The sequence below is a fragment of the Anguilla anguilla genome, chromosome 6, assembly GCF_013347855.1.
Source record: "Anguilla anguilla isolate fAngAng1 chromosome 6, fAngAng1.pri, whole genome shotgun sequence".
NCBI lineage: Eukaryota > Metazoa > Chordata > Actinopteri > Anguilliformes > Anguillidae > Anguilla > Anguilla anguilla.
In genome coordinates, this window is record NC_049206.1 from 5289670 (window position 1) to 5304522 (window position 14853).

Genomic DNA, 14853 nt, shown 5'->3' on the forward strand with positions numbered 1-14853 from the left:
CACACTTGACCTCACTAGAAACAAGATGCTCGTGTAAGTATGTGTCCACGTGGTGGCACTAGTGAGCTCTGTTTCTGAAATATATAGGCAAATGAGTTAAATGTTACAAAAACTTAAATAAAAACTGCGGAAAATAAAGCAGTTTCTTACGGTATTAACTAGTGGCACGACGTGAAAGGTGACAAGCGAAAAGCCCACGCGACAGAAATCCCCGTTGTGACGTAGCAGGTGTACCTTTCGAATGGTGGTTTGTCTGCACAGTAATTAATCAGCGTTAATTCGATAAAGGCTAGACGACCAACATTAAAAGTGGCGAATGCACAACGTGCTTCCTGAATCCAACCGCCTTTGATTTTGTCATAATTATAAAGGTGAATGAGAAATAAAAGTCTGCTTTTCAAGAGAGCAGCATTTAATAAATCACCAGAAAGATATCACATGAATTAAAAAAACCTCAAATAAATTCCAAACAGTGACAACAGCTCACACAGTAACAATGTACTGTGGATTACACGACATTTGCATTTAATATTTCTGTAGGCCTATGTAACACGCCTCCACCCTGGGCCAATGCAGGCGTACGGCGCGTGCCGAACATCACTTCCCTGGAAGCTGCGGTGGAGGTCAACGGGACACGCGCTGTGATGCTGCTCGCACTTCAGATCTACAACCATCAATCACAGATCGTTCTGTCACCAGCCAGAATGATTTTTCTATATCTTACGATCAAGAGTCTCTTTTACTGGTCGCCTGATGTGTGTCAGGACCAACGTGACCACCCGAAGCCTTTCCAAATCCAGTGCCAACTGCTAGAGATGAGCACGTCGTTCTTCAAATTGACATTCTACTTCACTTCAGCGGCACAGCAGTCCCACAAACCGGGCTTTTCGGTCAGCATTTGAGACCAGATAAATTGACCAAACTCAATAATGGAAAGTCCCTTTTAAGCGTTCTTTTTCCAAGATGTGGTCGAGCGGTCTTTCGGTTTCATCCAGACGCCTCCTGTCGGATCATCCATTACGTACACAAGTCCCGACGCCTCCTGACCGCAGTGCATCCAGTTGAACTTCCTCTTCTTCTGTTTCGCATCGGGCCTTTTCTCCATCTCGATGTACTCTATGGCACGGACGTTGAAAAGGGATTCTTTCAATTTATGGAGCAGATTAGATTTACCTGCGGTATCAAAACCCAGCAGGACAGCACGAGCTTCTGCCGATGTTTTAGAACCTTTCAGACCCATTTTGTTCAGAGAAAAACACCCCACCGCGTTCTTTACACTGTGTAAACCTCGAAGGTTTTGTTCCTCTGTATTTATTGACAACAGCGCAGCGTTGTCCCCTTGTCTGACTGGGTGCCGGTTCTAAATTACACTTAAATAGTCTCAGTAGAACCTGTCATTTAAAGGCTGTACCCTATAACTAAACAGCCGGGTGTCGCCGTAATGAACACTCAGTGTTTAGGTGAAGTGACTCGTTCGGTTTTCGGTAAACCTATTTTGCGTGACAAGGCAAGTCAGTGATATTTCAAGAATCTGATATTTGAAATGTGCGTCGTCTATTCTAAGCGCCGCACCTGCTATTAACTGTTATGCAGTGACAGGCAACTCGCTGGCATACACGCGGTCTAGTTAAAGCATGTAGGCCACGAAATCTGGTACATATATAGCATACGGGTTTACGGTTACTCACCCCGCCGGTATGCTACGGCCACAGAAACTATTTGTAGGCTCGAAACGTTCAGCCACACCGAACTCCCTGTCCTTCTGCAACGTCACTGACAACCGTTTTAGACGTGATGCAGGGAAGCAGCCCTGCCTGTTTTTTTAAATTAAGTGTATCGGATGAGGCTTAAGGGAATTACAGGCAACTCACTCTTGAACTATTCGCTCCATTACGGACAAGAATCCTAGACAGTCCGCCTGCAGGCCGTCCTTTATTTATGCTTCTGCATTTGACAAGCCAGGCAAAGCTGCGTTTCTCTTTGCGTGACGTCAGTGCGTTTCCCATCAGAAGGATTTGCTTGCAGACGTAGCCTACAGATATGCACGTATGGAATAGTAGACAAGTTCAACGGACCGGCTGACTACTAAGTATTGATATACGTTTTTAACCTTTGCGGTATATTGCGCGCTTACTCTGTAGTAATGAGATACAAGTTGAAAGAATGTTTACCACCCGCGAGCCCTCTTTAGCTTATAACAAGCTAGTCACCGTAATTATCATAGACACATATATGTGTATGTATGTCTATGGTCATTATAGTCGTCACAACTGGAGGAGGCAGTGAAGCTGAGAAGCTTGCCACGTTTATTTATTTATTTATTTATTTATTTATTTATTTATTTATTTATTTATTTATATTAGCACTTCTGATGCAAGGTAGGTCTACTATGTAGGCTAGCCTAGGCTACATAGAAAACACAACTGAAAAGTGAATTCAGGATCTAGCATCATTGCTGGGATGCATTAGTATGACCATGAGACCAGCACGTTCAATTTCAGAAACTTAACTATCAGAGAGATTGTTTTATCCGTTGACTGTGAATACATGTCAAGCCGTGTGTCTACTCGAACAATACACCAGCAAATATCATTTTGAATGTGTTGATCTGGCGACACTGCATATTGAACTCAGCTCGAACATTCTGTCGCTTTGTGTGGGAGTGGAGTGAGATATAACAGATATATGCCTTATCCAGCCAAACTGACAGTTCGCACGGGGAAACAAACGAGCTCTATACGCCCTCTTGTGGTGACTGGTAGGAAAATACAGCAAGTGACCGAGGATTCAAGGCAACACAAAACATTCAGCGTTAATAATAAGCGATTCACTAACATGCCAGTTCAAATCCTACAGTAACGCTTCTCTCTAGGGGTTTCGTCATACTTGTTCCTGGTTATGGTTATACACTTTGTTGTACGTCGCTCTGGATAAGAGCGTCTGCCAAATGCCTGTAATGTAATGTAATGTAATGCAAGGAGTGTATCGTGACAGTCAAGCAAGCAAGCAATGAACCCATTTCCCGATATAGTCCTGACGGACTAGTCTGATTTGTCACCAAGGTGGGTATGATATGAACTGCTTTTTCATTCCATCTCAGATTAACACTGTCTTTACATTTTAAATATGTTTTTGTTATTTTCATAAAACACTCCCAACATGATACAAAATAAAACGTCCGCACGTTACAGTCATAAAGAAACAGATGAAATTAGTAATATTATTTTTAAGGGGAAAAAGGATAAACATCCTGAACATTTAAAATTATGTAATGTATGGCATTCAAATCCAATTTGTCCTCATTTCATTTAGACTACCAGCAATCTGACGCCCATGTTAAGAGATGTATTAAAAGAAAGCATCATGGTTAGAGTCCTATTGGAAATATACTCACACCCCCAAACGGAGGCAGGATGGGGTCTGCCAAGAAGCAATCCTCCCAAAGTGGTTTTGAAGGAGAGACGGTGGTTATTAGGTCCGTGTTTTTTGAGTCACAAGTAACAGGTACCAACAAAAAGGGGAAGTCAGAGAACACACACACACGCACACACACACACACACGCACACGCACACACACACTCGCACGCACGCACGCACGCACGCACGCACGCACACATACACGCACACGCACGCACACACGCACACTCACACACACACACACATACACAAAAGAAAACACTCACTTTAAACCAAACACCAGGGAACTAAATCAAACTGGGAGCACGGAGTGTAAAACAATAAAGAAATAGTACCCCACAGCACTGCCATACAACTGAAGATTTCCACCAGCCCCTTACAGGTTTGAAATAACCATTCAGCGACGGAAAAATAACTGCCACGTCCCCCCACAAACGGGGGAGAAAAAGTCAGAGAAGACAACATGGCATCATGCCCCACAAAAGCCGGAAAAGGACATGTTTATGAAAATAAGGAGCATCATCTCATCACTGCAGATGAGTGGTCGAATATGGGACAATATGAGATATTACGTGTTACATTACCTTTTATTTGGTAGATGCTTTTATCCAAATAAAAGGACGGTAAGTGCGTACCGAAGGTCATTGGAACAACTACGGGACACAGGTCTGATAAGGTGCAATTCTCATTTAGTATCAGTTATCCACAGGCATGAGCATGAAGTCTAGTTCACAGCAGTAAGCATAGGCTAGGTCAGTAAAGTTATGGCACGTCAGGCTAGAGGTGGGACGTGATTGGAAGACACGATAAAGAGCTGTGACATCAAGATGGTGGTGCGAGGTCAAGATACACACGTAACACGAGAAGTGCTAGAAGATCAAGATGCAAGCATGCAAGTGATATAAACAATATGAGACACCAAACCAAAGCCCAGAAAAACACACGGAAAGAGGGATTAGTATGAATATGAAATGGGATCCTGTGTAAAAGTGCTGCATGTATGAATGCAGAGTATGAAGGCCGAAGCCATCTGTATGTCAGTGAGAGAGAGAGGGAGGGAGAGAGCGAGTGAGATAGCGAATGAGAGCAAATGAGAGAGGGAGGGAGGGAGAGCAAGCGAGAGGATGAACGAGAGAAAAAATGAGAGAGCAAGCGAGAAAGCGAACGAGAGAACAAATGAGAGAGAGAGAGAGAGAGAGAGAGGGAGCAAATGAGAGAGAGAGAGAGAGAGAGAGGGAGCAAATGAGAGAGGGAGAGAGAGAGAGGGAGAGGGAGAGTTGGAAAGAGAGAGTTGGCAATCAGTGCTGATTGTGATAGCAGTGATGTCTGTCTCTCTCTGTTTTGTAGTAAACCTGCACTTGCACTGAACTTTAAAAAAACTGGCATTTAGCTTAAAATCAAGTAAGGCCACAGGGATAAAATGTCCTGTTTTTTCCCCCAACACGGTTAAATTTGAATGATAAATCAAGGCGAGAGCTCTGGGTATCGAATAGGGACCCCGATTGTTTGACCGCAGACAAAGCGCCCCTCTCTCTTTCCCTCTCCCCTTTCCCCTCCCCCCCTCCTCCCTTCTCTCCCTCCATCCCTTTTGTCCTGATGACCCGCTCCTTTCAGCACCTCACGGAGCTGTAACTTAACTTGAGGCAGAAATTATAGTCGTCAGTCATATCGCGAGTCACTGATGCGCCGTGTTTTCCGTCCGTCTCACCGATCAGCCGTTAGCTAGTCAGAGTGCCGCGCGTATCACACGTTTTCATACCATATACCGTATAAACATGCAGGCTGGGAGTATTTTATCATTCCTATGTATGTTCAATATGGTTTTTTTTAATAGACCTTGACATTACAAAAAACGTTTGAGAAGTGTGGTGAAATATAATGCTTTCCTACACAAGGAGAGAGGTGAGTAACCCGGCTTCAAAGAGTAAAAAGACAGACCATGTATTTGCTCCACCACCATGCACTAAACCAGCGGATTCTAATTAGCGTAACTCTTCAGCATGATGGGAGAACTAATTATTGTGATCAGCTGGTTTAGTGCATGGTGCTGGAGCAAATACATGGTCAGTCTTTTTACTCTTTGAAGCCGGGTTACCCACCTCTGCACAAGGACACACCTAATAAGTCTGATATTTGAGGATGCAAGTTCACTGTAAGAATACATGACTGAAATGAGAGGGAAGAAGTCTAATTTAATAAGAAGAAATGTCCAATATTACAGGGAGAGTCTGATATAAGAAGACATGTCTAATATTACATCTGATATAAGAAGACATGTCTAATATTACATCTGATATAAGAAGACATGCCTAATATTACATCTGATATAAGAAGACATGTCTAATATTAGATGGCTTGTGTCCAATATAAGAGCAAACCTCATGGTATTGCGGAGTTAGAGAAACGAGAGTTTGAGAGTTTGTGCTGAGCGAGTAGAGGATATAATGCCTTTTATTAATTTATCTTTTTTTTGCTCTTCCAGTAAAATGTGGCCGGTGGAAAACAACAAGCCGAAAGGATTTCACTCTGAGGACGTCTTGTGTTGACGGCGCGTAAGAGGAACGTGAACTCGGCCGCAGGGGGGAAGAGGAAGGCGGGGCGCTCCCCGAAGGTTGTCGTGTGACCGCTGCGAGCGGCTCCCGTTTTGGGGGACCGGGGGGGTCGCCGACGGGCGTTTTTGCGCCTTCGCTCCTCGCCCTGTTCTCATCCCCCCTTTTCTTTTCCTCTTCTGACGAGCCGCCGGGCTTCGTCGGTCGTTTTTGAAGTAGGAGCACGCCATCTCACCCCCCCCCCCCCAAACCCCCCCCCCGGCTTTGCGGCCGTTAGCGAGCGCAGGGAAGGCGATCTTCCAGGCCTAGTTCCCCGCAACCTCCTGGTACCCGAGGGCCCGGTGTGGGTAACGTCAGGTGTGGGTAACGTCAGAGGTACTGGCTGTTCAGACCCCCCCTCCCCCCCCGGTAACCCGCTCGCTGGCCGGGGCGTGGCGGACGGCGGATCGAGTCCCCCCGTGTGTCGAGCCGCGCCGCGGCGGCCTCTGCTCCCCTGCCCCGCGCGGCCCCTTTGAGGAAGGTACGGCCCGCGTGAGCGCGTCGTATCCCGTGTCACAAAAGGGACGCTGGAAACCAGAAACGGGCCGGCCGGCATCGGCCCGGTCCAGCCCCGATACGTCGCGCAAAAAAACCTATTAGCATTTCCTCATGTTTCCTGCCCTCTCGGGCCCCCGCCAACCTTCGGGCCGTCGGCCAATGGCGGGCCCGATCCCGTCCTTTCCGCGCCCTGCCATTGGTGGAGCTGTGACGTTCTAAAGCGGTAACGGTCAATAAAAAGGATGGATTGAGCCGGGGGGGTTCACTGTCGCCAGGCACGGACACAAGGCCTGCATCTCTTCAGACACAGTAAGTTTGAGTGTTCCACCTGTTTCTCCAGTCAGATCAGGTGAAAATTTGTTGCAACTGTTTTTAAAAAAAAGTCTGAGAATCAAAGGTGTGAAAGACAGTAGATTACATTATTAGCCTACATTACTTACAAACTTGAAATATTATTTGCCTACAATACTGCCCTACTTGAAATGTTATTAGCCTACATTACTTACCTACTTGGGATACTATTGGCTTACATTACTTACCTACTTGGATAATTACTTTATGGAGCTCATAGACATGCAAGACTGTTCCAACTCAACTTTTAGTACAGATTCTCTCTCTCTCTCTCTCTCTCTCTCTCTCTCACACACACACACACACACACTCACACACACACAATTATTACAGCTGAAATGAGATCAGAATAGGTAAGTAAAATGGTTATAATTCTGGATATGTACATTTTTCATTTTGTGTAAATGTGTAACCAAGTGTAAACATTTTGACAGGCCAGCCACTCCTGGAAAGATTCACCACTGTTCCAAGTGTTCTCCATTTGGGGATAATGGCTCTCACTGTGGTTCGTTGGAGTCCCAGAACCTTATAAATAGCTGTATAACCCTATCCAGACTGATATATTTGAACAACTTTTTTTCTCTCATTTCTTGTGGAACTTCCTTTGATTGTGGCATAGTGTGCCTGGAGAAACTTTGTGGTGAAAATGATGGCACGGGTCAATATTTGCGAGGTTTAGATTCAAAAGGACTGGCTGCAGTCAGACCCGGCTTTGTTCAATCCGCTGAATCTTATTTTCAATTAATTGGCTGATTGAGTAACTAAAGCCCTATTCGCACGGGACTAGTATTACCAGGGGACCTCTAGTAACTTGTAATAATCGCGGAGGTCGTCTGTGATCTTAATCCCGTGCGAATCTGCCATGTCCGTAATTTGTAAAGTAAAAATTCCACCGCAAATCACCTGCCATATTTCGCCAAACACAGAGGTCATGTAATAATATTAGTCCCGTGCGAATCGGCATCTCGTGATTTGGGGTCGTGTTTTACTGTCACGCAGAGCAGAGCCTTGGCATTTTCAATCATGTCCGGGGGGATAATGTCAGTAAATTCGAGTAAAATACAGACTTTGCTAATCCCGTGCGAATGCGCTGCACCAAACACAGACGTGCGAATAGGGCTTAAGTAATATTGCCCAATTACTTTTTCAACATGGGTAATGTGAAATTGATAATTATCCCTTTGTCTAATGTTACATTTTGTCTCCATATGTGAAATGATTCAGTGTGACAAATATGCAATAATTAGGAAATCAGAAAATACTTTTTCTCTATATTTAGCTCTGTATTTTTGTCTGACCTGGAGAGGATTAAAACCTGCGATAAGCAGACACTTCAGTTTAATGGATAATTTCTGAAAGGGTTTTCTTGCAAAAATATTGTCAGTTGTGTCACAGAAAGATTTTACTCATTTGAAGTGGTTAAGCTCATTTACATAAACCTAAGCTGTTTTTTTTTTGCTCATTAGGTACGGTTGTGATTACAGGTACAGCGAGAGTAATTTTGATGATTAGGTAAATTACCACAACCATTTGCGTGATTGTGTAACTCGCAATCTTAACGACTTACTCTATAAAAACGGGTTTAACTCTGTACGGTAGTTGCTCATTATTCAATCAGTAGTTACCTTGCAATTACATGCGTGAAACCCACTTCTTTTAAGATCACAAATATGTGCTTAGAATGTTTTTTAACTGAACATTCTAATGCTGATGTCACAATCACCACTGGCAACTGAAAGCAGTGGAGTTCTAGAGCACTTGCTTAGAACGTTGAAAAAACATTCCGTAAAACCCACCGTTCACTGGGTTAAATGCTTTGTGTAACCAAGGGCGACGGCTCTTTTTTCCGTTCCGTCACTCAGACAACAGACATGGGCGTTTCCCCTCTCCGCCTGCTCGTCCTTGTCGCGGCGACGGCGGCCTGGGCGGAAACCGCCGCGGCGGCTAGAACCACCCGCTGGCCCAAGCACCCGAACACCAAGAAGCCTCCCGGTGGCCCCGTTCGGGTGGAGCGGGTCAAGACCACCACCACCACCACCACCAGCGTGCCCACCAGCACGGGCATGGAGGAGACCACGGGGTCCATGGACGCCTTCTCTCTCTCCCCCACAGACAGCACCACCTTCTCCGGCGACCCCTTCCCGGACTACCACACCGACACCACGGCGCCCCCCGGCGCCCCGCATGGGAACTACAGCCTGGACTACAACGAGTGCTTCTTCAACGTCTGCGAGTGCTGCCCGCCGGAAAGGGGACCCCCCGGACTGATGGGGGAGATGGGCTTGCCAGGTGGAAACTGACCCCCAAAACTGAACCCCCCTGCCCCCTCCCCCCCTTATACAGATACGCGCCCTCCTTCTCTAACACACAATGAAAGTGCCTTTTGCTACTGGACACGTGCACACCCCACTGTCTCCCCACTGTATTCACTATAACTACAAAATAGTAATATTTTGGGAGGAGTGACTAGTGGCCGGCTAGTAAACAAATCTGTTACCGTCAGTCATTGTATGAAAAATAATGTTTGACAGCTGCTAGCTCAGTGTACCCCAAACCTCTAATCGGGGAGACCCCATAGCTGGATCCAGGTACTTGATGTGCTCCGTCTCACGCACACCTGATGCTGCTAATGAAGGGCTTGATTACCTGTATCAGGTGTGCCTGAGGTGGAACACCTCAAATACCTGGATCTGGCTGGGGCTCCCAGAGGGAGGGTTTGGCTAGCACTGCGCTAGCTCACGTTACCCCTGGAGCGACTAGCCAGCCAGCTCGCTGTTGTTGAATGCTCATTTAATCCGGCCGAGGGGACATCTCGTGCATTTGTTCAGTGGCGTTGGGGGCTTTCGTTCACGTGCTCGTTTGTATTTATTTGTGTGTTCATTCTGCAGTTTCCGTTAATCTTTTGTCTAGTTGTGGGCTGTCGACCATTAGGGCTGTGTCGTTGTTCAGTTCAGTTCAGTTTAGTTTAGTTTAAACTGAAAAGCTTAGAATGTTTTTTAACTGAACGTTCTAATGCTGATGTCACAATCACCACTGGCAATTGAAAGTTTAAACTGAAAAGTTTAAACTTCATAGCAGGCTTGTGTATTTATGCGGCGTTGTAGCATCGCGTATTTGACAAGCAGTGTTGCACTTGCTTCATGCTGTATAATTCAGCCTTTTTGGTAGGCCTCGTGGATGATAAAGTGCATTCGGAAGTAAAGGGGTGAAAATAGTTTCTTGGGTAATTGTACCAATCGGTCAATCGACCAATGAAATTTCACGTTTCACGGAAGATTAGAAATATTTAAATGCACACGAGCTTGATATCTGAGCACTGACATTCGGCCCCAAGCTATTCAAAATGTACAACCTCAGATGAGATTGTGATATCTTTACAGCCAGGTGGGAGATAGGCACGCGAACAACAACATTAAAAGCCTGTCTGTGTCCGAAACGGGACTAATATTATGCATGTTCGTTTTTTTTTTTTTTGGAGGATTTTTTTTAATTTTTTTAACGGAACCCTGTAGTGCGGAGATAAGCTGAACGGGGTTTGTGCCGCTGTTTGAATCCATGGAGGCAGGAGGGAGAAATCCGAACTCTGACAAAGGCTAATTAGAGGAGCGTTTAAAAAACGTTGAGTTCTCTCTGTTTGCGGGAACATGTCTGGGTATACGGGGGGAGGGAGAGATGGCGTGTGCAGGCTGCGCCTTTAACAGGGACTTATTTCCGGGATGTCTGCACTTAAAATATATAGCCTACTTCTTTTTTTTTTTTTTACTCGACTGCCGTTTAAATTATTCAGCTCCACATTCTCATTTGACACCCAGGGATTATACGCTCCGCTTGACGTGTTGAGGAATCGTGTAAAGTCGACTTTTCTTTGGAACTCAAGGGTGCACACGCTTTGAAATATGAGTGCCTTAGGGATTTCACATCGGGCTCCATCTATGACAAACGTATCCTGTTTAAACTCTTTAATCTTCTTAATGTGAAACGTGAAAAAATAAAATAAATAAAAAATGCACACAGGGGGATCTTGGAAAAGTCAGTTAGGAAATTTCTCTCCGTTTGCCATGGGTGTTTGTCTGTATCACGGTCCATGAGGTGTTAGTTTCTGTTACAGTGGGAATGTTGTCAGCCTGTGCTGCAATGCATGTTGTTAGTCTGTTACAGTGCATGATGCTACTGTAGCTTGTTACAGTGCACATGGCTTTAGTTTGAGTTACAGTGGGAATGATGTGTTACAGTGCACAGCGTTATTCTGTTACAGTATATAGTTTTAGTCTGTTACAGTGCATAGCGTTATTCTGTTACAGTATATAGTTTTAGTCTGTTACAGTGCATAGCGTTATTCTGTTACAGTATATAGTTTTAGTCTGTTACAGTGCATAGCGTTATTCTGTTACAGTATATAGTTTTAGTCTGTTACAGTGCATAGCGTTATTCTGTTACAGTATATAGTTTTAGTCTGTTACAGTGCACATGGTGTTAGTCTCTGTAATATTGTCCATGGAGGCAGCAGTGCAGTACAGTGGTTAGGGATCTGGACTTTAACTCAGAGGTTGCAGGTTTGATTACCTGGTGGGGCACTGCCATTGCACCCTTGAGCAAGGCACTTAACCTGAAACTGCCCCAGCAAGCTGTCCGGCTGTTCGAATGGATTTTGTGTGCAGCCTAAGCGGCCCGAGTCTCTCCGGATGAGAGGGTCAGATAAATTCCGGAACGTTGTGCATTTCAGGAGTTCCAGGAGAGAAGGGAGAGCCGGGTCCAGGTGGTCTTCCTGGACGTGCGGGCCTCCCCGGAGTTCCAGGAGTGAGCGGAGAGAAAGGTGGGTTTCCGTGTCTCCAGTACGGCCGGGTGAGCTTTCACCAGCATGTTTTTAACTTTGGCTTCTGAATGTCAGGCAGCCCAAGTCCTCCCTGAACTTCTGGGAGCCTCAAGATTTAAGCCCCAGTCCCGGCCAATCACACGGCAACCACGTAAACCGTCCCAGCAATGGTTCAGTGTCACAGATTCCGCTTGTTTTATTGGACGCTGGTGAACGATCGATTGGTTTATGGCAGCTCACTGTCATGGAAAATGACAGTTATATTTAAATCTCAGAAGATTCCGCAATTTTAAAAAAGCTATTTTGGAAACACTCATTTCAGTGTGTATTTTGTAAAAAAAAAAAAAAAAAGAAAAAGTGAAGGCTGTTGTTTTTGCCACTACAGCACAAGATAAAGTCACTGTAAAACATCAAACTGAAACAGTGTGGTGGCCAGTAATGACCGTTTGATTTCATTTTGGGGGGAAAATTCTAGCTTTCACAGTGGAGTCAACACACATTACCCTGGGCTTCTAGTGAAATCGGTGTGCCTCTCACACCATTATTATTACATGGTGATGATATCAGGCTGAGCCTGTTCTGTCCGTGACTTGTTCATTTCACCCCTGTGAAAACCTCACAGATTCCATCCATGATAGGAACTGAAATGAGATTTCCCGCTTGTAGGAGAACCCATCATTGACTATGCCCCTTCAGGGATCCTGGTTATATTACCAGGCATGAATGATGACTCCCTCAGCCTATCAGAGAGGCCAGTTGTACCTGAGCAGCTTATTGAGTTGTGCAGGAGGCGGGATCAGAGCAGTAAGATTGGAGGAGAGGAATCGGTTATGGACAACAGACAGACAGACAGACAGACATTGCCAAACACCAGAAGCATCACTGTCACCAGTCACCACTATCTTGCCATCATCAGGGCTGTTGTCATGGTTACCATCGCCGGTAAACTGTCCTCACGGTCACTGTTTTCCTCAGCATTGTCACAAAGTTGGCCCCCCATGGAGGTCAGCCCCAGTTCAGAGGCCGTTTCATAACTGGGGAGTAAACACTGCTGAGTGGACTGACCGTGTCACACACTCCGCCCCACGTGTGATTGACAGGCCTTTGCTCCTCTTTCCCTAACACCCTCCCACCCCCAACCCCACCCCTCCTCTTTTCGCCAGGAGCCAAAGGCGACCGAGGAGAAATCGGAATTGCCGGAACGCCGGGAATTCCGGGAATCCAGGGTCTGAAAGGTAAGTGTCTCTCTCTCTCTCTCTCTCTATGTCTCTCTCCCTCTCCCTCTCCCTCTCTCTTCGTTCCTACCCGGGAATCGAACCTGCGACCTTTTGGTTACAAGCCCAGTTCCTTACCCACTGCGCTACACTCCGTCCTTTCAGTGTGGTGGCGACGTGCAGCGGAGTCACGTTTTGTGACACGACTGAGAAAAATATAACATTTTTACCTTCTGACATTGGAAGGATCAACAGAATGAAGTGAACATCAAATCAGGGTGTGGTTTTAAGCTGAGAACAAAAGCCAGCGAAACCCCAGAGTCCAGTTTTCGGGACCAGGGTTGGGGGGATCAGGGGTGTGTCCATTGGGTTGACCTTTGGAATTTGATTGGCTACCCTAGGTGCCACCCCTATTTTTCTACTTAAAATAGCACATTATAATTGGCTAATACAACTGTTGGCAATAGTGTGGCCCCCCCTTACTGAGTCTGTGACCCCCCCCCCCCCCCCCCCTTCCCCTGACCTCAGCACCCCTCTGTTCTGTTGTTTGGCTCTGAACCCCTTACAGGTGACCCAGGCCTGAAAGGTGACAAAGGGGACCTGGGCTTGCCGGGGTTCAAGGGTGACCCCGGACTGAAGGGCGATGCCTGTGAGAACGGGACCAAGGGCGAGAAGGGGGACCCCGGAAAACCCGGGGCGACGGGACCCCCGGGAGCGAGTGGAGATCGGGGTGCGCCGGGAGAAAAGGGGGAGTGTCCACCAGCTGAGAAGGGGGACAGGGGCGACCCCGGTCCCACAGGACCGAGGGGGGACCCGGGCCCACCGGGGGCGAACGGGACTCAGGGACCCCCAGGCAAACCGGGGGCGCAGGCGGAGCCGGGTGTCCCGGGCTCGAAGGGAGAGCCGGGTGGGAGGGGGCCGCCCGGTCCCGGAGGGGGCCGGGGCATGTCGGGGCCAAAAGGCGACAGGGGGGTGAAGGGGGAGCGGGGCCCGCGGGGGTTCAAGGGTCCCCGGGGCCCCCCGGAGGAGCGGAAGCGCTCGGCCTTCAGCGTGGGCCTGTTCCCCAGCAAGTCCTTCCCGCCGCCGGGCCTGCCCGTCAAGTTCGACAAGGTCTTCTACAACGAGGACGGCCACTACAGCCCGGAGACCAGCAAGTTCAACTGCACGCACGCCGGCGTGTACGTCTTCAGCTACCACATCACCGTGCGCAACCGGCCGCTGCGCGCCGCCCTGGTGGTCAACGGCCTGCGGCGGCTGCGCACGCGCGACTCGCTGTACGGCCAGGACATCGACCAGGCCTCCAACCTGGTGCTGCTGCGCCTGGCCGCCGGCGACCTGGTGTGGCTGGAGACGCTGCGCGACTGGAACGGCGTGTACTCCAGCAGCGAGGACGACAGCACCTTCTCCGGCTTCCTGCTGTACGCCGACCCGGCCTGACCCCGCCCCTCCGCCCCTGCTGACCCCGCCCCTCCGCCCCTGCTGACCACAAGCTTCCTGACTCCGCCCCTGCTGACCACAAGCTTCCTGACCCCGCCCCTCCGCCCCTGCTGACCACAAGCTTCCTGACCCCGCCCCTCCGCCCTCCTGACCACAAGCTTCCTGACCCCGCCCCTCCGCCCTCCTGACCACAAGCTTCCTGACCCCGCCCCTCCTGACCCCGCCCCTCCTGACCCCGCCCCTCCTGACCCCGCCCCTCCGCCCCTCCTGACCACAAGCTTCCTGACCCCGCCCCTCCGCCCTCCTGACCACAAGCTTCCTGACCCTGCCCCTCCTGACCCCGCCCCTCCTGACCACAAGCTTCCTGACCCCGCCCCTCCGCCCTCCTGACCACAAGCTTCCTGACCCTGCCCCTCCTGACCCCGCCCCTCCTGACCACAAGCTTCCTGACCCCGCCCCTCCTGACCACGCCCCTCGCCCCATCCTGACCACGCCCCTCCTGACCACACCCTGTGTGACCACACCCCTTATCACC

The 14853-nt window shown here is 48.2% G+C and overlaps 1 protein-coding gene across 1 annotated transcript; it reads left to right on the forward strand.

Annotated features, from left to right (window-relative positions):
* Positions 1-6389: 6389 nt before the first annotated feature.
* LOC118229351 (otolin-1-A-like) lies at positions 6390-14364 on the forward strand. Its single transcript, XM_035421252.1, has 5 exons — positions 6390-6812; positions 8717-9143; positions 11578-11667; positions 12831-12902; positions 13450-14364. Exons 2-5 carry the CDS (start codon positions 8726-8728, stop codon positions 14316-14318), a joined length of 1449 nt encoding a protein of 482 aa, XP_035277143.1. The 5' UTR covers positions 6390-6812; positions 8717-8725; the 3' UTR covers positions 14319-14364.
* Positions 14365-14853: the final 489 nt, after the last annotated feature.

Excerpts from the sequence above, each read along its gene's own strand:
- LOC118229351 (XM_035421252.1), top strand. The coding sequence starts at position 8,726 with ATGGGCGTTTCCCCTCTCCGCCTGCTCGTCCTTGTCGCGGCGACGGCG. Across the intron at positions 9,144-11,577 it reads GGGGGAGATGGGCTTGCCAG|GAGTTCCAGGAGAGAAGGGA; the intron begins GTGGAAACTGAC and ends TGTGCATTTCAG. Across the intron at positions 12,903-13,449 it reads GGGAATCCAGGGTCTGAAAG|GTGACCCAGGCCTGAAAGGT; the intron begins GTAAGTGTCTCT and ends AACCCCTTACAG.